This window comes from Chrysemys picta, chromosome 1, assembly GCF_011386835.1.
Source record: "Chrysemys picta bellii isolate R12L10 chromosome 1, ASM1138683v2, whole genome shotgun sequence".
In the NCBI taxonomy this organism is placed as follows: domain Eukaryota; kingdom Metazoa; phylum Chordata; order Testudines; family Emydidae; genus Chrysemys; species Chrysemys picta.
The window spans coordinates 90,114,819-90,139,261 of record NC_088791.1 but is presented as its reverse complement, the minus strand read 5'-3'; the positions used below and the strand labels follow the sequence as shown (position 1 = coordinate 90,139,261).

Sequence of the window (24,443 nt, the reverse complement as noted above, 5' to 3'; positions counted from 1 at the left end):
TGTTCCTGTCTCAACTGTCTCACAACACTACCTGACTCTTCCCCTACTATAAGCAAAGCACAGTTCTCTCTTGTGAAAGAGCGGCATGTCATACCCTGTGATTATGATCACTCAATTGGTATAATCCACATTCATGATTATCATCTGTCATCCTTGAGGATGACATTTGAATGTGTGTGTTTAAAATTATGGGGCAAAATTCAGAGGGGATCTAAACTGATGTCATATACACCTTCTAGCCTCCTCAGCATACAGATTGCATTTTACATATCAAAGGGCCGGAAGAGAGAGGTGTAGAAGGAAAAACAACTATTAGGAACTGTAAATAGGTGTAAATTGTACGCCGCCTACTTAAATTTACACCTACCTACCAGTTGTTTTTCCTGCTACATCGCTCTTCCAGACAGATATGCCATCTTTGACAGTCCTAGACTAAGTGGGCCAAATTCAGAAGTGATGAATAAAGGGGTGCAAATTACGTCTGCAAGTATGTGTGTCAGAGAAAGAGAGTTCAGGAAGCCGGAGTCTAAAATCATCTGAATTAGCATAACCTGCATGCTGAGGGAACTGGAAGATTCACCTCTGAAGTTAGCCCACAGACTGCAGGCATTATGTATTGACTAGTGTATATAGAGCTCTACCACAGACATCTAATTTGACCTTGGAAAATCCCCTTTGGTAAATTAGTTCTCTACCTCATAGAGGTGTAGTGAGGATAAAATTCTTTAATAATTGTGACATGCTCAGATACTATGCTGATGAGGGCCATGTAAGTACCTAGATATATTTTATGATGAACCTTCACATTCTTACTAATTTTGGTAGCAATCACAAACAGTCTCACTCTCTCTTTTTCTCACAGGGAATGTCCTACCTGCACTCAAGCAAAACTGAGGTCCATGGCCGCCTCAAGTCCACAAACTGTGTAGTGGACAGCCGCATGGTGGTGAAGATTACTGATTTTGGCTGCAATTCCATTCTTCCTCCAAGGAAAGGTATGCAAAAATAGTCCCAATCCCAATTCTTCTCATCTCCTTCCCAGCCCTGGAATAAGATTGTGGGACTATTAGGCCAAACTACAGCATGTGGGGAAATAGGTTTAAGTGAAAGCAATATGTATGTTTCTATGCAAAAGTAAACTTACTGGTTTGTCTAACACATACTCACTATAATGTTGTGGAAAGTTAGATTTTCTTAGTCCACTGAGACTTTTTAATGTTTACTCTCTAAAAAGCTACATGATATCCCGTGATCTGTTATGCATTAGATATACTGAGTACAGAGAAATGAATGCATGACATTCAATACAACTTTATTTTGTATCGCACCCTTCATACAAACTGTGTCTGAAAACATTTTACTGAGTTAAATAATACAGTAACAGAGAGAAGTTATGGCAGAAGGAAAAAGTAAGCAAGTGGTAAAAAGAAGAGAGGAAAGAAATATATTTTCAACTGATATTTGAAAAGCACGGGGAGTTTGTGAGAGGGCAAGACAGGAAGGTTGTTCAGATGGCAGGAACTGCAGGGAAAAAGCTCTCTGACAGCATGTGGCAGGGTGGCCCCAGCTAAAGTGTCCCCCTGTGGCAGACTGCAGCACAACTAGTTCAGCTACCTCAGTTTCTCCTGGTCCAGCCATACAAAAAACAACACAGTCTCTCTCAATGTCAAATTCAAAAGCCCACCTGTGGGCACAATGTATTCATGTACACATTCAGTAATCTGCATAACCCTCATGATAAAACCATTCTCTCCAAATCCAAAGATACAGCAGGTATAAACAAAACAGTTTTTCATGCACTCTTCAGTGATGTCATTTCCAGGTCACCCACCCAAGAGTCAGTCACCACTCTGTTCACAGTTCCTTTGCCCTTGTTCCAGGGCCCACTCTCCAGGCCATATGCTGGAGAGTTATCAGAGTTGCTTTTCTCCCACAACTCTAGTACCAGAGCCTTCCAAGTCAGGTCTTCCTCAAGAGAGCTCACTGCAGTGTTCTACTTCCCAGGCCTTCCTGCCTGTGAGTCCTATCCTGCTTAAGGAACATCTCTCCAGATTCAACCCTCCTGTTTTTGGGCTCAGCTTTCTGCAGCCCTCCATTCAGGCCGGTAGAAGAGGGCTCCCCGCAGTGTTCCAATTCCCCAGGCCTCCTTGCTTGCGAGTCCTACCCATGCTCCTGGGATCCACACTCCAGCATCAGCCCTCTTGTTTCATTCTCAGCTTTCCCTGACCAAGTTGATTTTTCCTCTTTGCCCTGGGGCTTTTGCACGAGCTTTCCTGCAACTTGGCAGGGCTCCCTAGCTCTAGCTGGGGCTCACTAACAACTTTCTTCAACTTCAGGTCTTCCCAACAGCCCTCGGTACCAGATCCCATCACCATCTTTTCCCCCACCCTCCCGGTCTCCTGTAGCTCTCTCCCAGTAACTCTTGCCAGCTTTCCTCTGCTTCTCTCTGTCTCCAACAACTCTCCTCTGCTGCTCCTATCTGTTTCTTGGTCTCTCCTTTCTTTCTCAGGCAGCCCTCTCCTGCCCTTTCTCTCTTTCCCTAGAGCCTCGCTGCCCCCTCTGAAACCCAACATGGAAGCAGCTGATCAGTTACAGTGCACTGGACTCTGCTCCTTCTCAAAGGAGACAGTCAGAGCCGCCGAGAGCGGGTTCGGGCCCCGGTGAAATTTTTTTTTCGGGCCCCCCAGCGAGGGCGGACCAGCTAAACAGGGCCGACGAGATGGGGGAAGCCAGGGAAACCTGGCACCAGGCCCCCTTCCGGACCGCCGGGTCCCGATAATTTGTACCGGTCGACCCTGGAGACAGTCACTCTGACACACCAACAACGATGAGATTGTGTGACGGCAGAAAAGAGGCGAGGTACACCATGGTATCATTGATCACAAAACAGTGGAGTGTCTACATGAAATATCACAATATCTTGTGATGTACTATGATGTAATTCAAATATTAACATGTCATTTACATAAATTTACATACTTTTACATTTTAAAATAACTCTCTAAAGAGATCCTTAATATATTATATTCCTTAGATGGAGTTCCTGTAAATTATAGCTTTCACTGTTTTTATCATCACCTTTTTTTTCTATTTCTGCTAATCATCATGGGGTATTTCTGTATAAATAAGCATTCCTCTCTTCTCCCCGCCTATCTGCTCATCACACTTGATTTTTGAGTGAAGATATAAACCTGAAATTGTGACACTGGAATCATTTGTATGATTACCAGCTGGAATGTCATAAACACATATTGTATCATCTCTGTGATATGGAGACAGAAGAGAACCTGGGGCTGGAATGGCAAGAGAAAGTTCTTAGATTCACACACACAAACATTTGCAGTAATAGAGGTAGGAATATGGAACATTAGTGGCTAGGAAAAGTGCACTGAATGTAAATGTTACACTCCCCCCGCTCTGGGTTTTCTCATTGTCACATTTCATATTTATATTCATTTTTTTAAAATTATTGGCAACAAAAATGATGAGGGGTATGGAATGGTTTCCATATGAGGAGCAATTAATAAGACTGGGACTTTTCAGCTTGGAAAGGAGATGACTAAGGGGGGGATATGATAGAGGTCTATAAAATCATGACTGGTGTGGAGAATGTAAATAAGGAAGTGTTATTTACTCCTCCTCATAACACAAGAACTAGGGATCACCAAACGAAATTAATAGGCAACTGATTTAAAACAAATGGAAGGAAGGATTTTTTCCACACAACACACAGTCAACCTATGGAACTCCTTGCCAGAGGATGTTGTGAAGGCCAAGACTATAATAGGGTTTAAAAAAGAACTAGATAAGTTCATGGAGGATAGGTCCATCAATGGCTATGAGCCAGGATGGGCAGGGATGGTGTCCCTAGTCTCTGTTTGCCAGAAGCTGGAAATGGGTGACAGGGGATGGATCACTTGATGATTACCTATTCTGTTCATTCCCTCTGGGGCATCTGTCATTGGCCACTGTTGGACGACAGGATACTGGGCTAGATGGACCTTTGGTCTGACCGTATGGGCGTTCTTATGTTCTTATTTTTATATTAGTAACAGGGCTTCTCGTCTTTCTCTGGTAGCTCAGGGGGAAATATTGTTACAAGCAAACTGAGAATTGTTGGTTGTTAGAATTCATCCCTTGAAACAAAGTTATTTCATCACAACAGGGTGGTGTTTGCATTATGACTGCTGTGTTGCAGCTAAGAGAATGATTTTGCTTTGCATTATGATACAATAACAACATGTCATGATAGGTTGGCACAGCAGAATAACACCACAATGTCTAGATATCATGGTGACTGGTGTACAAGAAATACACATGTATGTTGTTATCTAGCCACAGATGTTATGACACAATGATGTTGTCAGCCTCAAAAACATTTGGGGATTATTTTCATAGGTTCATGGAATTTAAGACCAGCAAGGACCTTATGACCATCCAATCTGACCTTCTGCACAACACAGGTCATAGAACCTCACCCAGTAATTCCTCCATCTAGCTCAACAACTTGTGTTTGAACCTAAGCATATCTGGTAGTCAGTTATCCAGTGTGTATTGAAGTCGGCCCTTCCACACAACAGCTGAACAAATATCTAAACAATACCAAGCTCTAGTGGGGATGGGCGTAACAATAGTAAAAAGATAAAATTAAAACACAAAGGGGATGAGGTTCTGAAGAAGCTCCCACAAATCAGTTTAATCTCTCTCTGTATCTACCACTTCTGGCTGCTCAGATCTGTGGACAGCTCCTGAACACCTTCGTCATGCTGATGTGTCTCAGAAAGGTGATGTGTACAGCTATGGAATCATTGCACAGGAGATCATCTTGCGCAGGGAGACCTTCTACACTAACTTCTGCCGGGACCATAAAGGTAAAAGACTTAAAACCCACATCTATCTTATGCTACAACCATAGCATTTGGATGTTGTGGCTCTGACTGTCACATTTTCCACAACTTTTAGTGAAAAACACTGTCTCTGTTAAGTACTTGAGCTGCTACTTTTCTCACTGGACAATGAATGAAGAGTCTAATAGTAATGACACCTGGGAGTAATAGCTGTGATTTTTTAAAATAAGTTTTGTATTGTTTTTCCTTCCCTCCTTCCACCTTGCAACATTACATATTCCAATGTGTCACAATTCAGTAATACCAAACATCAACAACAAACCCACATGGACACCAAAAGGGCAAAAGAAACCCAATGACATGAAATAAAAGTGCTTGGCATTTATAGGTGGGCTAGTTAGGCATTCACTACGGCATTTTGCAGATCTCACCAATAATGTTTCTAGAGAAGAAAATGTTCTTCTCCTCCACTGCATCCATGAAACCACAGTTCATGGTACTGTTCGAAATAGTTGACAGCCTGGTAAATTCTGGTTTCCTTGGCTCAGAAACCTAATCAGATCTTTTGTGCTGCAGGGAATTTTCCACATATTTCAGGGAGAAGATTAATTATATTTGCACCAAATTGGCTGCTATTTTAAAGAGCAGATCCATGCCTTGAGGGCATTCTAGGAAGTTTTGCTACGGAGGTTATGGAGTCACTGGGTGAATATCAGCTTGTGATTTTTGAGTTGTGGACCCATACCTCTCATGGCTAGTAAAAGCAACCAGGGAAGTATTGAATCCTTTGATCCAGAAGATGGTTAGTCCCAGACCATGTGGATACAGTTAAGACTTCTATGCCCATATTTTTGTCAGGTAACTGGAGTTTTAGGCATGAATTTTGTATACACTGTGTAAACGATGAAATAGTAAGTCTATGCAACTACCAAAGCAGAACTCCATTAAAGTTCTGTTGAGGCCAGCTGGGGCTTCATCTTCAGTGGAAATTAAAAGCAACATTTTCAAAACTGCCTCAGTGACGTAAACTTAAGTCCTAGTGGGCTTCTTAGTCACTTAGGCGGTTCTGAAAATTTTAACTTTAGTCCAGTTTTCATCTGATTGTGGACAATGCATGACCCTGCCTCATATAATGAACACAACTTTTAGGTCTCTATCTGCCTGATTTGTAAAAGACTTTGCCAAAAGCTTTGTAGGCCAGTGAGATAATTGTGTTAGGTTTACACGGATTGAAGGCTATGCTAATAAAAGACCCACAATGGACAAACAACTATGAAGCGTCTTGTTTGCAGATATCAAAGAAGTTTCTTTTATTGGGAAGTCAACATTGTATTGTTCCTGAAATGGACAAATTTTGTTTATATGATGTAAAATCCAATAATGCCACAACGCTAGAATCCATCTATCATTATAAATTAGAATAACCACATGTATGTAAGAGTTTAGAATTCCCCAGACTTCATATTGATAATGAGTTCAGACACCTTTTCTACCGCTGAGTCATCCTGCCAAACCCTCCCTGTGTTCGTTTAAACACATAGTACAGCAGCACCTTAGCCTCCCTCTTAGCTCTTTCCCTCTAAACATGTTAGAATTTCTGGGGTAACCTCAGCATGCTCCCTGCCCAGACATGTAATGTTTATACTCTGGGAAACACAGCCTTTCAAATTGCTAACTCAATACAAATGAATATCTGAGAAAGCTCGTTTGGTGGGGAAGGGACATTTCAGATTTACTTTTGGGTTTCTGTTTGCCTAAAAAACAAACAAGTAAATCACCACCAATTTTTGAAAGTTTACAGTGCTCTACTTAGTTAGAAGATAGGGAATCATTAGCTAAACATACTATATTCACGGCATATTGGTCATCTTTATAACCCTGTCTGCCCAAGAGCATACTGTGTGTCAAATGATGCCTGGTTCTGTGTGGGAGTACAATTGGGAGCAGAGAGTATAAGTCTTATTCCCCCTTGTGCAGGGGGTAGGCACAATCCCAGTGAACACAAGGATTTGATAAGTGTAGTGTCACGACTGGCAAAGGACTCCCCAAAATGGGTGGAGAGGGGAAAGGGATATACTCTCCCTTCCATACTTCAGCCAGCAGGGCTTGCTGCATGTGAAGGTGAGAGAGCAAGTTGCACTCTTTCAAAAGGTGATTCAGTGGCCATGTTCTTCCTACTGTGCTGAAGGCACGATGCCAGCTCAGGCACAATGTTCCTGGATCCTCACTGCCCGCCACCCCCACTTAGCTAGTAGCGTTAGGGTCACAATCTGTCTCTGTGTTGACTTTGACCTATGTTTTATCTTGAAGCTTCACCATTTTAGAAAAGTTTTGTCCATTCCAAATCACTTTAGTGTTTCCATCCTGTAGGCTTAGACCAACTTACTGACAGCTTTCTCAGCATCATGGGATGCAATCCATGCCTCTTGCTAGAGCTGGCTCACAGGTGACAGGACATTTAATAGTCTCCTAATATTAGTAGGGGCTAAATCTACTGGGCCTGAAGCCTCTTAGGCCATTCTGGATTCACCGAGTAACTTTTTTTAAATCTGTGGGCCAATCTTTTGTTAAAAATTTAGAGTTTCTCTTTAGCAATGATATTACATCCACACTCCATGGAGCTTTTCCCTTTATTTTAGTATTAGGGATATATGGGTGGTTGATGTAACAGGTTCTGATATTGATTCGGATTTCAGAAGTTGGTTAAATAAGTTTAGCATACATTCAGACAGCTGAGGGGTTAGGTTTGATAGTATTCTGCCAAGAATCAGTGGGGATTGGGACTCACTATTAGGAAGGTTTTCAAAGCCCTCAACAGTTTCTCTTTTATAAATGTTTGGCCTAATTCATTAGCTAGGATCAGAGAGAGGACAGGTAACAAATGAAGAATTTTTGAATTACACTTGAGTCATATTCTGCCTCTGAAATGAAGCATCTAGATACTATGATGTTTGGCATGCTGTAAATACAATAGATAGATAGAAGGACCAGTAATAGGCAAAAAATCCCCCTGCTGTGTGCGTAGAATCATTTGTGATATCTCCTACAGAAGCCCTTTACATGGTTGGGTTAGCAGAACATTCATTATTGCAAGTTAGGAAGCAAGCTAATAGTTTGTTGATGTCACAGCATGAATGAGTTTTGAAAACATGACCTGGATTCTGACATGTTCAGGAGTCAGAGAGTTTTGGTAGGATGGGACAGTGTCTTCCTGCTTATGGGTACAAATAAGGCAACAAACTGCTATGTTTCAAAATTATACTCAGATATATTGATGCTCTGATTTTTAAAGGGGCTGAGCATCTGCAGCTTCAGTTGCCTTTGTGAGATTGTGCTCTGCACTTCTGAAAATCAGGCCATAATATCCTAATGGGCTTCTCACATTGCCTTTTACTATGGGTACACCCCATCCTGAGAAAGGCACTAATATGGCTACTGCCCACTTGGGAAATTGTCATGTCTATGTCTGTCATGCCGAAAACATGCACATGTACATTCCTGTTCCTTTCATTTCTCAGGTGGCTTCAAGTCACTCTGGTCTGGCCTTGAGCCTTATAACTAGAACCCCCCCCCACACACACACACACAAAGTTCAGATCAGATTAAAAAACATGGGTGTCCAGAGCCATGCTTTTGCTTTGGGCCCATCTCTATTTAGAAAACTACCTTGGCATACTGAACTCACCCAGAAATGCACTACCACTTTGTTGTTTAAATATTGCACTTTTTTTTTCGTTAGAGAAACTTTACAGAGTGGAGAGTGGCAAAGGAATTAGACCCTTCCGCCCAGACCTGATCCTAGAGACTGCAGGAGAAGGAGAGCTGGAAGTAAGCCTACACTAAAGGAAAAGAGGAAATGCTTCTAGCCAGGCCAGAGATGGCTGGTGTGGGAGGATGAAGGCTATACACACTGTATGTTCCAATGCTGTGGCCTTTCAGGAAGAAAAAATGTCCCATAATTAACATCAGTGCAGTGAAATGTAATTCTCTGGACTTCTTTCCTCCTCACTCCAGTGCCCACAGCACAGCATTTCCTTCTTCTGCACCTGGTGGCTTCCAACAACTACAACATGTGTTAATGGTGACTCTTTCTGAATTCACATGGTGTCAAGTGGGAGGCGTTTGCCAATCCACTGGAAAAGAAAAAAAAGCAAACAAATCAAAGGATATTTTCCCCACTTTTAGAATTTTTTTTAATTGCATTAATTTTTGGATGGGACATATGGGACAAAGAAGACCCCTTTTTCATTTTAAGGAACACATGTATATTTAGTATGGCACAGTATCTGTTTGTCTTGACCAGATGCATCATGGGGAGGGTGTTTTACCTTTGTCTGAAGCATCAGCTATTAGCCAGTTCTGCAGGTGGGATAACTTGGCTAAGTGTTTAATCATCTGACTCTACATGACAAGAGCCCAGATACTGGACTTCATTAATGGATCATCTGATCCAGTGTGGCAAATCCTATATTCTTAAGTGGAGTGATTTATGGGGTCTATGTAACTATTTGGGAAACACTTTCAAACAGTAATACAGTATTATTTCTATATTACAGTGGCATGTCTTTTAAAATATTGATATTATTAAACCACAATAATCATTAAACACTAGAGTGGATATCTCAGGGACTGGTAATAGCATGATGTTTTATCTCTGAATCACCAGTTCCAGCCAGGACCCAAGCTCAGGGAATTGGGGATGGAATTACTAAGGCTTTCACTTCTAGGTCAATAATTACAGTCTGATACCAGATTGGGGGATTGGATCCTTTCACTTGGCTTTCATTTATGGACCACTGATTCAAATTCTGTTCAGGTTGGTAGTCATTACTGAAGGTCAGTATCATCTGGTGCTGACCAGTGGCTAACGTGAAGTGAGTGTTGCTGTAAGGTGCCTATAATGAATTCCCTGATGACAGATTAATAACAATTGGTCACATTTTAATAAGTTACTGGCCAAGAAGGATGGGAGAGGAATTCCATATTGACTAGTGAACAGATCCTGGTCTTGCTGTTTTACTCTATTGCCATTCTTTGCAACTGCTCACCTGAATTTACCCTGGGTTGTACATTCTCAGGTGTATACGCTTGTAAAAAGTTGCTGGGAGGAAGATCCAGAGAAAAGGCCTGACTTTAAGAAAATTGAGAGCACTCTGGCTAAAATATTCAGGTAAGCACTGTGTTCCAAACTCCCAGCTACTTGGAAGCTGATAGTTATAGGTGTGTATTCTGATGCAACATGACTCAATCAGTGGAAAAACAGAGCTCACTGACTGGGGCAGGTGTGGGTGTGTGAGAGAGATGATCACCCAGAGCCCAAATTATTACATTGTGTAAATAGGGACTACCCAAGTGTCTGATAATGGGTCATGATGTCCAGGTTTCAGGAAATTAATGCAGTTGGATATTCTGGGGATGAGATGATTAAAAAGGTTAGGTCACTTGTTTTGGTGATATTAATGGATTCAGATGACCACAAAGTGAGGTGATTGAAAAGATCAGGTTACCCAGAGTAAGGTAATTATAGGGTTTGAGTGAAATGAGTTCCCTGTCATACTTTTTCTAATCTAGTTATTTAAAAGTCCCAAGCAATGGGTTTTCAGCCACTTCCCTTCAGAGACCATTTCACAACTTTTAAACCTATCCCCATAAGTCTGTCCCACCAGCCACATGCTTTTATTTTTGTTGCTCTTCTCTGAACTTCTTCTAGATTGTCATTATTGTTCTGATAATGTGGTGTCTGTAACTGAACACAACATTCCAGATGAGGTCAGACCATAGAAGTGCAGAAAAATAGTTAGATTCACCTCCAGGGGCATGGAGGAACACACAATTCATGCTCAACAACTGTAGCGGCAGCTGCATTAGAAGGGGGTTTACCCCAGGGGAGGGTAGTTGGTTCCACTGTCCCCTTAATATGGATGTTTTGCTTGGTGAAAAGGCAGTTTTAAAATCCAACCAGGGCTCCATCAGAATCCGAATTATTGGATCTTCCAGTCATCTTGGCCCCATCCATTTCATAGGCTGCATCTGCTAGCTCAGGACCCCAAGTGAAGCAGAGATTATGACTGGCTAGTGCTATATCATCTCTGCTTCTGGCAGATGGTCCATTGATGGGAGTCTTCAGTCCAGGTCCCACCAGTGGAAACCAGCAGATCTCAATGAGTGAATGTGACCCACAGCCTGTTACTTCCCTGTTTGGTGATAAGATGCCATCGCAAAGGCAGTCCAAAATTGCATTGGCTTTTTTGGTGCTATATCCCACTGCAAATTCATATCTAATTTGCTGCCTCTTATCACCTCTAGCTCCTTCTCAGGATTCTTGCTTTCCACAGTACTCTCTCCCATTGAATATTTGTGTCTCCGGTTATTTTAAGTGACCTGAAACTGTGGAGATTAGCAGGGCTAGGAAAACGGGGGCTCAGAAAATTAGCAAGACAGGGTTAACTGGGTGGACCTCAGGCCTTTATGCCTTAAGAATAAGATCTTTGCTAAGAGGTGAAATTATGAGCTTTGAGCAATTTCCATTCTAACTGCAAGTGTCAAGGCTCCTTCCCCACTCTGAACTTTAGGGTACAGATGTGGGGGCCTGCATGAAAACTTCTAAGCTTAACTACCAGCTTAGATCTGGTTCGCTGCCACCACTCCCAATGTGTTAATTCCCTTCCCTGGGTAGCCTTGAGAGACTCTTCACCAATTCCCTGGTGAATACAGATCCAAACCACTTGGATCTTAAAACAAGGAGAAATTAACCATCCCCCTTCCTCTCTCCCACCAACTCCTGGTGGATCAAGATCCGATCCCCTTGGATCTAAAAAACAGGGAAAATCAATCAGGTTCTTAAAAAGAAGGCTTTTAATTTAAAGAAAAAGGTAAAAAATCATTTCTGTAAAATCAGGATGGAAAATAACTTTACAGGGTAATCAACGAGCCCAGAGGACTCTCTCTAGCCTTAGGTTCAAAGTTACAGCAAACAGAGGTAAACACCCTAGTAAAAGGTACATTTACAAGTTGAGAAAACAAAGATAAAACTACCATGCCTTGCCTGGCTGTACTTACAAGTTTGAAATATGAGAGACTTGTTCAGAAAGATTTGGAGAGCCTGGATTGATGTCTGGTCCCTCTTAATCCCAAGAGCGAACTCTCCCCAAAAACAAGGAGCACAAACAAAAGCCTTCCCCCCACCAAGATTTGAAAGAATCTTATCCCCTTATTGGTCCTTTGGGTCAGGTGTCAGCCAGGTTACCTGAGCTTCTTAACCCTTTACAGGTAAAAGGATTTTGGAGTCTCTGGCCAGGAGGGATTTTATAGTATTGTACACAGGAGGGCTGTTACCCTTCCCTTTATAGTTATGACAGCAAGGAAGCCACACTCTGAAATAATCTTCTGTAGTTCACTTTTGCCCTTGTCCTGCCAATGTGCTTTCTTCATCCTTTTCCCAACCACTGGTTCCAGTAACTACCATAGTCAGACCAATGAAAACTACATGGATACCTTGATCCGGCGTCTGCAGCTGTATTCCCGGAACCTAGAGCGTCTGGTAGAGGAGAGGACGGAGCTATACAAGGCAGAAAGGGACAGAGCAGACAGGCTTAACTTCATGCTGCTCCCACGGTGAGTGTTGACCAGCAGGGGTTTCCATGCAGTAGGAAGCGTTCAATATTGACTGTGAGGCCCACTGGTGTGTAATGCATCAGAATCATTGTGGGAGGCTCCAACCACAGTGAGCATGAAGGTGTGAATAATATTTGCTCCACAGAATAAATTGTAACAGTTCACAGTGATTGCCTCCAGAGATCCAGGTCAGACAAAATGGGCTAAATTATTCTGTGATTTATAACAAGTGACTAAAAGCAGAATTTGGCCCATTTTCATTCATTTTTGCCTATGATTGGCATTATCACCTTTCAAATGAGCTGTAGAACTTAGGTCCTGAACTTGTAAGGTGATTAAAGATTCCATGTCTTTATCATTTAGCCTTTACTGACTGTTAACCCACATTAGGACACTCCTCTCCTCTTGAGGTGATAGATTTGGTTTGGTTCTGCAGGGCTCTGACTGAAAATGCTGTTTTGCCAGCAGACCATAATATTCATGGCCTGGTTGAAATTTATAATGATTTTTTCGTCCACAGCTATTAATACAGTTTCCCCAACATGCTCCTTCTTACACTTTTTTCATCTCCTACACTGCCATGGTTTACAGATGACTTGCAAGAGGGGAGCAAGTGGGGTGACTGCTAGAGCACTTCAGGAGGAAGTTTTGTGCTAATTAGACTAACTGGAACATTAAGAACTTTTACAGTTTTATGATGCCATGCCTTTGCAGGAGGCAAAGAAAGATTTGTTTGTGGAAAGCTAGCTGAGAGCATCACAGACATAAGATTGAAGTTGAGGTTGAGTGGGTTGAGGGAAACTATCAAAAGAATTTGCAAAGATTATATCAGATCCCCAGATGGAGGGACAGCCATTTATGGAAAATGTTGGTAATATGGGTGTTTTGTTAGACTGACAACTGCTCCAGGGTGCTTTGCTAGAAGCTATAGCCAAGAGTCTTGTATCTGGTGAGATGAATGGGACAGTTTCTTTCAGATGCAGGCAGACTTCACCACCATTGTTCATGCTTCTGTCACTTTCAGCCTAAACTACTCTAATGAGCCATACAGGGAGCTACATCTTGATATCACTTGGAAACTGAAGCTGGTGCAGAATGCAGCTGCCTGCTTAGTGAGTGGAATTTCACATTAAGAGCACATAATGCTGGTGCTCTGGGATCTGCACTGGCTGCCTGTTGGGATCCAAGTGGAGTTGAAGGGTTGGGTTTCACCTATAAAGCACTAAATAGTTTGGGACTTGGTTGCCCATAAGACCACCTCTCTCCCTAAACTGTACTGCTTCAATTGTGGTCAACAGAAGCCCTTGTTACAGAAGAAATGGGGCTGTCAACAGAGCAAATCAGGCTTCACAGAGAATGCTCTGGATCATGCTTCTCACCTGGTCTGCCAGATCAGCTAGCTTTCCAGAGAAGCTATGTCACAGCTTGCCAGGAGCAAGGCATCTTGTGCCGTATGCCTTTGCTAGATGAGTAACAGTTAGTTGAAATTAATCTTTAAAAATGGGCTTTTAAACTCTCAATAAAAATGAAGAGTTTGTTGCATGCTTAAACTGAAGGTGAGGTCAAATTGTGAGCTTCTGACCTGGTCATGGATGATTTGGGTTAACACTGGGGAGCTGCTCTCCTGCCCCAGCTTCCCCCCATGCTCCCTCTTAGCAGAAGCAGACAGGAAGTCTGATTGCCTACTGCCTCCACAGGGCTCTTCTAGCTGCTGAAGAATCAAGTCTTATTGGTTCTGCCAGTACCAGAGCCTGAGTGGCTTCTCTAAGCCGTGCTCAGAGATCTGCACTCATGGCCCCTCTTTCCCAGGTGACACTCTGCCTTTGGGCAGATTTATCAGGGTATTGATGCATCCAGCACGGGGGCAGGGAAGGCCTGGTATACCTCATCACATGCTATAAGGTCCATTTGTAGATGAGGTGGATGGAAAAAGTGAGAGCAATGTAATTTATGCTTGTATTTGATATTGCGATTTTAATTTGTTGTGAGGACACAGTAGTGGATGAAATAATCCTTATACCCACAGTGTGTAAAGTGCTTTGGGATCCTCCAAGATGAATGACTCTAGAGAAACCTAAAATTATTATCATAAAAGTCGTCTACCATTTTGCAAGTTCTCACTTGCGGTTTATTTAAAGATATTCGCTCTCTTTTAAAAGATGGAAGTTATCCTAACACTGATCCTGTATTTCTTTGAATCAGAGAATCAAAGGCTGCTTCCACCTCTCCTCTGTTCTATTTCCTCCATTCACCCAGCTCAGCAGATGGTAAATTTGCAGGGCTCCCAGTTCCCTCTGCACTCTACTCTTTCTGATTCCCCATACAGGATCTTTGAGGAAAATTGTATAGCAGAGAGGGAAAATGTGACATTGTTTGCACAGACAGAGATTCAAAGTTTTGACAGAGTTTGTCAGCTACCTAGGAACTGCTCTGACCGGTCAGTGCCCAGGAAGTCCCTGTCTAAGGCCCCAATTCAGCACATCACTTAAGCACATTGTTAAAGTTAAAATTATTTGCTAAATGAGAGCCTTAACTAGGAAGTACCTGCAGAGACTCAAAGCCCTCCCCTCCCCCGCCCCGCTCTGATCTAAAATTAAGATACTTAATCATTTAAAAGATGGGAGAAAAAAATCCAGGCTTGGTCTACACTTAAAAGTTAGGTTGACATAGCTACATCAGTCAGGGGTGGTGAAAAAACTACCCCCTGTGACCGATATAGCTATGATGACCTAATCCTCAGTGTTGACACACTATGTTGATGGAAGAATACCAATGTTTAGGGAAGTGGTATTCCTACACCAACAGAAAATCCCCTTCAGTTGGTGGAGGCTGCATCTATGCTACAGGGTTATGCCGGCATAGCTATGGCTATTTAACTATGCCGGTATAGTCTCTGTAGTGTAGTTATATCCCAATTTCTTATCTGTAAAGTGTGGTTGAGTGGAGAAGGGTGGTATTGTGGCAAGCCCTTTCTGATTCACCTGTAGTTAAGATTTGTAACTGAAGTATTTAAATTTGTCTTGCAATAGATGAGCACTTTCTAGCTTATGCATGTCTCAGCATGACCAATAAAATAACTGATCTATTTGAATGCTAATGATGTTTAAGAGGGTTGTTTGCCTAGAACTGGCCAAACCAGTCCTCCTCAGTATAGCTAGGTGTCACATCTGAAAGACTTACAGGAGGATTCTAGAGGGAGACCTGTAGGTGCCATGTGCAAACAGAGGGCTAAACAATCTGGAGATAATGTGAAACATCATGAATTTCCAGACTTCATGTAATCATTATACATGATGATGGCCATACAGACAAACTGATTTAAAAACTAGCTTGAGGATGGAATGAGGTCCTTAGGAATACAGTGAACAATCATTTCACAAAATGAATTTAACACCTATTTTTAAGATGACTTTTCAGTTAATTAGTTGACATAACCAGTGAATTTTGAATGTAATGTTTACATATCTTTAGCTTCTTTCATCCTGAAGGATCCTGAAGTTTTTTACAAGCTTTACAAATGATATATATGGGAATCAATTCACCTTCTACAGAAATACAGCCACCTCTGTGGTGGCATACAGCAGCAGTTTCAACAGCAAACAACAACACTAAGGTCTTGTCTACATAGGGAAGTTAGTGTGAAGTAAACTAGGGTGTGAATTTAAAGCACTCTCTATTTTGCTCCCCATGTAGACACTCTTATTTTGCACTAAAATGGTCTTTGTGTGCTTTAGCTTAATATACTTCCAAAGCCCTAGGATGTGAAGAATGACAGACTGCCATTGACAACTGAAACAGGAGTGGGAATTCAGGGAGGGAGAATGTAATTAACCAACGTGGAATTTGGCTAGGACACCAAGCCAAATCCCTCCAGTCTTGTCAAGAACAAGATGTACAGAGAAAGTGTATGTGTGCAAAAGGACATTGAAAACTGGATTCAACTTCCAAAGCTGTCAGATGCTCACCAGACAGATTGGAACTAAGTAGAAAGAAGTATGGCTATGTCTACACAGCCCCACAGTTTGCACTATGAGGGTGTGAATTGAAGAACATTCTAGTGTGTTCTGCTGTAACTTCTCCATATGGATGCTGCAGGCGTGAACTAACTACTTCACATTAACATAGTCCTCTTTAAACAGGACTAAATTAGTACAAACTAGGTACCTTTTAGATTGCACCCACAGGATCCACACAGGGGAGTTATAGCATAGCACACAAGTGTGTGCTGCAATTCACAGCCCTATAATCGAAACTGTGAGGCCATGTAGACAAGCCCTGTGTCTCCTTGGCTTTAGTGTGCACAATTCCAAGCTAGAGACTTGAAAGCAAGTCTTGGAAGGAGACTGCCTGCCTGATCCAGTCTTGTCTCTTGATTTTCTATTATTATGTATAGGGATGCATAGCGTTTTACAAAAAATAAGAAAACTCTCTTCCCCAAGGAGTTTACAATCTAAATAAGCGCTCATAATCTAGAAGGCTCTTGTAGCCAGAAATGCTAGCATGTCTGACTTTCCAAGTGCCTGTTGAACTCATCACCAGAATGTTGGTTTGTTTACTTATCAAACCTCTATTTCTGGAACACTTACTGCTGTCAGGTCTAGGAGGCTGAATTGTCCTCTAAAGCAGAAGGTATATTTATCTCCATTTCCCTTCCACCTTTCTTCACAGGCCAGTGGTAAAATCTTTAAAGGAAACAGGGCGGGTGGAGCCAGAGCTGTTTGAAGCAGTCACCATCTACTTCAGTGACATTGTCGGCTTCACCACGCTATGCCAATACAGCACCCCCATGGAAGTGGTGGACATGCTCAATGACATCTATAAGAACTTTGACCACATTCTCGACCATCATGATGTTTACAAGGTGAACAGAGCCTCACTTACACTTAAATAATAATCAGGGTACATAAAACATCACAGACAGAGTAATTGGGAATAGAATTTGGTAACAAAGGCTCAAAACCAGTATGCTAAATAAAGACAAATGAGAGAAGTACAGGACAAGATTACATCTCTCTAATGTGCTTCACATAGCTCTCTGTAAATGGTTTTTGATACCAAGTGGTCACAGATTCATTACCTAGAATGCTGTGTACTGAGCACTTCACTACCAGAAAGATGTCATCTAATTGGAAGGAATTTGGCAACCCTTCACTTTCAAAGAAGAGATCAACAAGATGACTCTAAGAGGCCTTTTCCATCTGCAATTTATATAGGGTGACCAGATGTCCCAATTTTATAGGGACAATCCTGATTTTGGGGGCTTTTTCTTATATAGGCTCCTATTGCTCCCCACCCCCTGTCCTGATTTTTCACACTTGCTGTCTGGTCACCCTAAATTTATATGCATCTTCCAGTAACTGGGAATGGTAACTGTTAATCATGTTTCCACAGGTGGAGACCATTGGTGATGCGTACATGGTAGTGAGTGGCTTACCAAAGAGAAACGGCAACCGCCATGCAGTGGACATCTCTATGATGGCACTGGATATCCTTAGTTTCATGGGATCCTTTGAATTACGACATCTTCCAGGCCTGCCTGTTTGGATTCGCATAGGGATTCACTCTGGTATGGGGTCATGGCATCTGAACATGAATGACATAGCTATTCTATCTAGATCAAAAAGAAAACAATGGTTAAAAGTGCTCATGCTTCATTATTCATAAATTGATTCTCTGTGAGGACTGTGGTATAGCATGACACACAACTGGCCAGAAGCACTGTCAGTCGCCTTCCTCGAAAGCATCAGGTATAAAAGACCATTGTTGGAGGAAGGGCAGTGGACTTAAATATACCATTGGCTTGCTCCCATACCATTTAACAACCCCATCTCTGTGAGGTTGGTAGCTGAGCAAACCAACCTCTGTAGTTCCTTATGAGATTGCGCTGGTGACATTATACCCACTTGAGTCCTTAGAGACCTTTGCTCCCCCACGGAAAAGCAGGCCTACATTAAATGCTTTTGAGGCAAATGTTCTCACCAGGCCCACTTGAGAATCAATTTTTGATTTACTTTATTAGCGTGGCATTGTGGATAATTCAAAGAACCCAAGTACTTGAGGAAACTTTATCTTTTTATTTTTGCTTGTTTCAGTACTCTGTTGTTTATGTCCGTCACCAGAGAAGGAATATAACAATTCAGTTATTTGGGAAGGCCCTAAAGACATCACCAGAAACTTCTCCATAATTAAGTTAATTCTTTCCATCCCCTGCTTCCAGAGCTGACGCTTAAGAATTATGCTAATACTTCTGCATTTTTGTCTGTACAGAAATATATTCAAATAGTACTTTTAATATATTTAATACATTTAATATATTTTACAAGCTGAACAGAGACAGGCCTGGTCTACACTTGGATGTGAGATCTCCAGACACTGTACAAAGTGATGTAGATAGTGCTTTCAGTCAGTGCTGACCCCAATCCCCCTGCTCTGCTACTAGAAGTGCCATCTTCCAGATGAGACCACTCACCCACCCAAGGACACTAACAGATAACACCCATAGTTCTGTTGGCATCACGCTAATTCCTAAGTTTCAGTTTCTTTCTGGCATGTCTGAGACCTCAAGGGCTTCTCTGAATCCCCATGGAATAACAGCCTCTCTGTCTTCCTCTTTCCCTGCCCTGTCCTCTGCTTTCAGGTCCATGTGCTGCTGGTGTGGTTGGGATTAAGATGCCTCGTTATTGTTTATTTGGAGACACAGTTAACACAGCTTCAAGGATGGAATCCACAGGTTTACGTAAGAATTGAAGCTCACCTCTCTGTGTAATCTGGCAGTAGGCTAGTTGTGCGCTCAAATCTAGAGTTCCTTCTCCAGCCAAGAACAACTTTATCATTAAAGCGTAGACATTTAAAGATAGAACATCAGATTGTTCATTCCTCCACTCCATCCTGGAAAATGCAGGCCTATTCCTAGTTCTTGCTTCCTAGTTGATGAAGGGGGTAGGTGCCTGGTTGGCTCAGTTCCTGTGCAACTGGTGATTTTAATGCTGCTGAGATTTAATTTAATTGTATTTATTATATAATTGATTATGTTTGGGCGCCTGGTGACTTGGATAGGCATCGTTATTATATTAAATATAAATAAATAAATACCCCACAGTCTAATAGTTTTGCAACTAGGAATGTTTCCTGAGAGCCAGCCTAAATTTTCTTCCCTTTGCTCAGTTTCTTCCCATTCCTTCCCCTTCTTGATATTTACCCCTCCCCCGCAAATACTGTTATCACGTCTATCCTGAGGCATTGGTTGGTCCAGCTATAATTATTTAGTTGTTTTAGTCTTTCCTCATATATAATGCTATGTGATGGAGTAGTTATTTTTGGGTTCAGCAATATATGGGTAGCTTTAATGTCATTTCCTCACAAAATGAGTCCTAAGACATCAATGGCAATTAGATACACCTCTGCCATAGCACAGGTTTTCACAGAAAATGAACAAGTTCATGCATTGTTTCCGAATCAAACATTTGTTGCTTGTTTGTTTATTTTTAGCTTTACGGATTCATGTAAGTGGGTCTACTATCGCCATCCTGAAGAAGACAGACTGCCATTTCCAGTATAAAGTGAGAGGAAAGACTTACCTGAAGGTAATATATACCATGCCTACAAACACACAGGAATGAAACTTCTCTAAAGGTATCATACACCTTAGATGTTCACCTATCTTAGACAAACAGCAGGAGAGAAAGAGAGACGTATCTGTTGGTAATACAGCCACAGGGTGATGAAGACACCCCTCTAGAGATAATATAGCCATTGAAAAAGCATTTGAGGCATAAGTCAAGGCAAAACAGATGTCTGGGAAGTACTGTAGGTAAAACATATAATAGGTAATAAAAATGTGGAGAGGAGGCAGTGGTGAATGGGCCTGGTGGGAGAGGCCTATTAATTTGCTCACCTTTGCTTTGTTACATTTATTTGTTTCAGTTTATAAAATTTGATAGGTGCCCATCCTATGCTCTGGGTGCCTGTTACATACAGTAAGCAAAGATAATACATCCATTATATAATACAGTATAACAAAGCATATAAATCATATATTGTGCCTATCTAATCCCTAAATTGTGCTTCTTTTTTCTCTGACATATTAGGGCAAAGGAACTGAGATTACCTACTGGCTGACAGGGGTGAAGGACCAGCAGTATAATCTCCCAACACCTCCTTCTGTGTAAGATGTTCTTTATTTGTGGGAAGGGAGAAAGAAGCTCTCAGGCCTTGCACTTCAGCCTTCACCAAAAGTGCTGAAGTGCACTTTTCCCCTCAGAATTTTTAACTTACTATACTTTTTGGTATTTCTTGGGCGCACATCAAGGACACAGCAGTGTATGTGCATATGAACACATACAAGTATACATAATAGCATTAGTTCTGGGATTGCTAATAGTCTTACATACTTTACTGGATCAGGGCCTTGGATGGGAGATATTCAAGGAAAACTCACTTGAAAGGGGTGTTGATTTAGTAGGTGCAGGTTCAGATTGGGGAAAAAAAGAGTGGTGATACCCTCCCAAGCTTTACCCTGTCCAAGCTCCAATCACTTGTAACACTAAAATGAGATGCCAATCACAATAAAATGTGCAGATTATGTAATTTCCCTTCTTTTTTCTTGTGTGATTTGATCAATAGTGAAACAGTTAATAACATTAACATTAAACTGTCATCACTAAGCTTCAGACTCTATACCAAAAGGAGATGAACGAGAGCAGTTCACACCTCTTAGTTACCATTTTAGGTTGTTTGCAGATTTAGTCATCTCTTTGTTTACATTGGGTTCTCATTTTGAAGATTACCTTCACAGGCATAAGGTCTAGAGACTTAATTTTTAAAAACTTCTGAACAAAACTTCAGTTTTTGGAGCATAAGACAGGAGTTACCAGGAAAAAATACTAGGTTGATGTCCTGGTTTAATCAGACCCAAGTAGGTAACAGTCTTCCTTTTGAATTAACACTGAGTCAGTTTCCGAAGTAAAGGGGTGTGGTGACAATGAAGTGCTGCCTTTCAGAAGTGACATAAAACTGAGTTCCTGACCACTTGTGGTAATTTAAGATGTACTTTGCTCAATACAAAGGGCATTAGTTCTGGTGACATGATCAAATTCAAGTCTGGCTGATTACATTTTTCCAAATAGTTTCAGTGAGATATATGGAGTTCTTCTTCACTTCCTCTCCTAACCCGTTGTGTAGTGGTGTTGTGTATTATTTACGCAGCTGTTGTGATCCACGTCAGAAGTGACTGGGTTTCAATACAGATTGAAGTAATTCCTTTACATACTGTATATGGTAGTTTGTAAATTAGCAATTTAAGATCTCTGATTAGCTATGTCATTTAAATCAACTGGTATTGGTTTTGTTCCCTTTTTGGGGAACAGGTGAATGTTTGTACAACAAATCTCTCAAGAGTGCATGGGATTTTAAACTATCCAGAAAACTTGATGCTCTCTGGTCTGGCAAGACCCTAACAAAAATTACCTCTTACCCCCTGAGAGAAGGGCAGTCTCTTCTGCTTTAGGTAGATATGAATGAATGGGCAGAGTGTTGAACTTGTGCAATGGGACATGACCTAATTCTCAAAACTTTTGCAATAAAAATAATAATTAATAGTATCTTACATTTATTTATTGCCTTTCACCCCAAAAGATCCCATCTGTGGGCTTGGGAAGTGATATTCCTGGCCTACTTTCTTCAGTACATTTCTTTTCTAACTAGGCACTTTTTTTAACCTAAAGAAATTTTTAAAAGAGCAATAGAGAGAATCATCTTTAGGGTTTTGGCACTCCCTCTGAAGGTGTGTTTGAAGGTGTCCCTCAGACCCTAACCATTGCTATCTGTGATGTTTATGTCTTCACTCTGTGATATGGCACCAGTCTATATATATATATATATATAGGAATTTTTTAATTGTTCTGCATGGGACATACCTGTGAAAATCATATATGTCCCATGAATTTCTGGCAGAGTGGCAATTCTAAGAAAACTGCCACTATTTTGAGAGACACCTGCAGCTGAATATTACAGGTACTTGAAACTGGGTCTGGTCATAGAGTCAGAGCCATAGTCCATTTCAACTGGGTTTGGTTCAGGTTTTTCTTCTCTTCATTCCAAGTGATTTCACAGACTCTACAGGTGGGAGATTGTGATGCTAAAGCAAACTTCTTTGGCAGAGACAGTAACCCATATTGAGTCACAAGTAGATCCTGAACTGGATTTCTATGTCCACTTGGAATTGATTCTGCTCACAATCTATCTCATTAGTATATTGAGGGCTTCTGGAAAGATGGTAGGATAGAATTGTTTAAAAATGGCTTGTGAACTGAGGATCCTAGTTACCTGTACTGCATGAGTCACTGAAATCTTTCCTCTCCTGCTATTTCCAGGGAGAATCAGCAGCGGTTGCAAGATGACTTAGCAGGGATGATAACAGAGTCTCTGGAGAAAAGGCAATCTGAAGGGGTCCTGGTGCGTGAGCCTTCCCGGGTGGCGAGCTACCGAAAAGGCACCCTAGAGTACCTGCAGTTGGCCACCACAGAAAACTACAGCACCTATCTGTAAAACTGGATATCTAGTGTGACATAAAAACCATGTACAGGCTTTGGAAGATACTACACAGAGGCTGGAGACTGGCACTGTGCGGGAGAGCTGGGGGAAAAAACAAGACTGTTCTCTCTTTGGGAAATGTCTCTACCACTTGGCTTTTTAATCAGTGAATCAGATAGACCCTTTGCTGTGGTGCCAAAATGTAGTTGCCTCCATGCTTGCTGCATCTTCCCAATCACCTGATTGCTTAACCCAGGCACATCCACCCTGATTTGGGGAAAGAGGAAAATATCCATTTGAGACTGAAAAGATATTGTCTAATATTTTTTAAATGTGATCAGCTGTTCAATGACCCATTTCCCAAAGTCTTCTCTGTAGAGTCTTAATTTATCGGGATTTTAAACTTAGTGTTTAACTTGTAATTTTTTATTTGAAAAAAAGTGCATTTGTATATTTTTGAAAATATTTAAAATGTATGTAGCTATGGACCTGGATATTTTGCAATTTTGTTTCTTTTGTAATTTCCCCACTGTATATTCTCAAGTGTTTTATGTAGTCAAATTAATCTAGCTCAAAAAATGGTGCCTCCACTGTTTCTCTAAGGATCTTATTCCAAAGTTTTGATGGTTTCTGAAGCATATCTGAATCTCTTGGGTCTACAGAATTAAGTTGGAAATCTTGCAAAAATTGGCTCTGTCATAATATTTCTCTACTTCTGCTTCTGGCCCCAAAACCAGAAGCACATAGACCACTGCAAAAATTAAAAATAAAATATAACGGAACATAACATAACTCAGAGTTTCATTTCAACTTTTGGGTGAAGTTTCATGGGTGAGCATTTTGTTTGGATTTTATCTGAGCTGGCTCAACCATATGCTAAAATCAACACTTACTATCAATTATCCACTTTAGCAAAGAGCCAAAGTACAGATGTGTAACAGAGGAGACAACTGGCATTTCACTGAAGAAATAATCACTAGCAAGCAAGATTTTGGCCAGTGACTTTCTCTGCATAAGTGGCTTTCAAACTGTGGTCCACGGACTTGTAAATGACCTGTATGCAAATGGTTGTCTGCAGGGTTGCTTCTGAACAGAGGTGAAGCATTGGTCAGTATTCAAACAATGAAGCTTACTGCTTCAGCTGTCATTCAGTCTAGCTCTCTTATGGTTTCCAAAAACTTCTTTGACTAAGTAAATGCTTAATAAAACAATAACACAAGTGCCAAACTTGTTCCTTGAGCAGCTGCTTTGTGTCTTTCTTGATCATGTATTTCTCTGATTTAAATCCAACAATTTTTTTAAAACATAAAAATTGAAGGAGGAGCAAACATACATTAGGACAGAATTGAAGTGCTAAGTTTCCTGGAAAAATGAGAGCAGTAGCCGGGACTGCAGGCATCAAGGGACCAGTATTAATGTAAAATCCTACACTCAGGAAGAAGAAATAAACAC

At 41.3% G+C, this 24,443-nt stretch overlaps 1 protein-coding gene across 3 annotated transcripts in view; it reads left to right on the top strand.

The window, feature by feature from the left end:
* Positions 1 to 24,230, top strand: part of GUCY2C (guanylate cyclase 2C) — a 70,882-nt gene extending 46,652 nt beyond the window's left edge. For all 3 annotated transcript variants that reach the window (XM_065562404.1, XM_065562400.1, XM_065562396.1), the window contains 11 exons: positions 863 to 995; positions 4,734 to 4,871; positions 8,587 to 8,675; positions 9,926 to 10,017; positions 12,303 to 12,461; positions 17,130 to 17,322; positions 17,853 to 18,027; positions 19,099 to 19,197; positions 19,950 to 20,044; positions 20,549 to 20,625; positions 22,832 to 24,230. In XM_065562404.1, coding sequence (XP_065418476.1) covers positions 863 to 995; positions 4,734 to 4,871; positions 8,587 to 8,675; positions 9,926 to 10,017; positions 12,303 to 12,461; positions 17,130 to 17,322; positions 17,853 to 18,027; positions 19,099 to 19,197; positions 19,950 to 20,044; positions 20,549 to 20,625; positions 22,832 to 23,006 — 1,425 coding nt within the window. In that variant the 3' untranslated portion in view covers positions 23,007 to 24,230. The remainder of the gene's footprint in view (positions 1 to 862; positions 996 to 4,733; positions 4,872 to 8,586; positions 8,676 to 9,925; positions 10,018 to 12,302; positions 12,462 to 17,129; positions 17,323 to 17,852; positions 18,028 to 19,098; positions 19,198 to 19,949; positions 20,045 to 20,548; positions 20,626 to 22,831) is intronic.
* Positions 24,231 to 24,443: the final 213 nt, after the last annotated feature.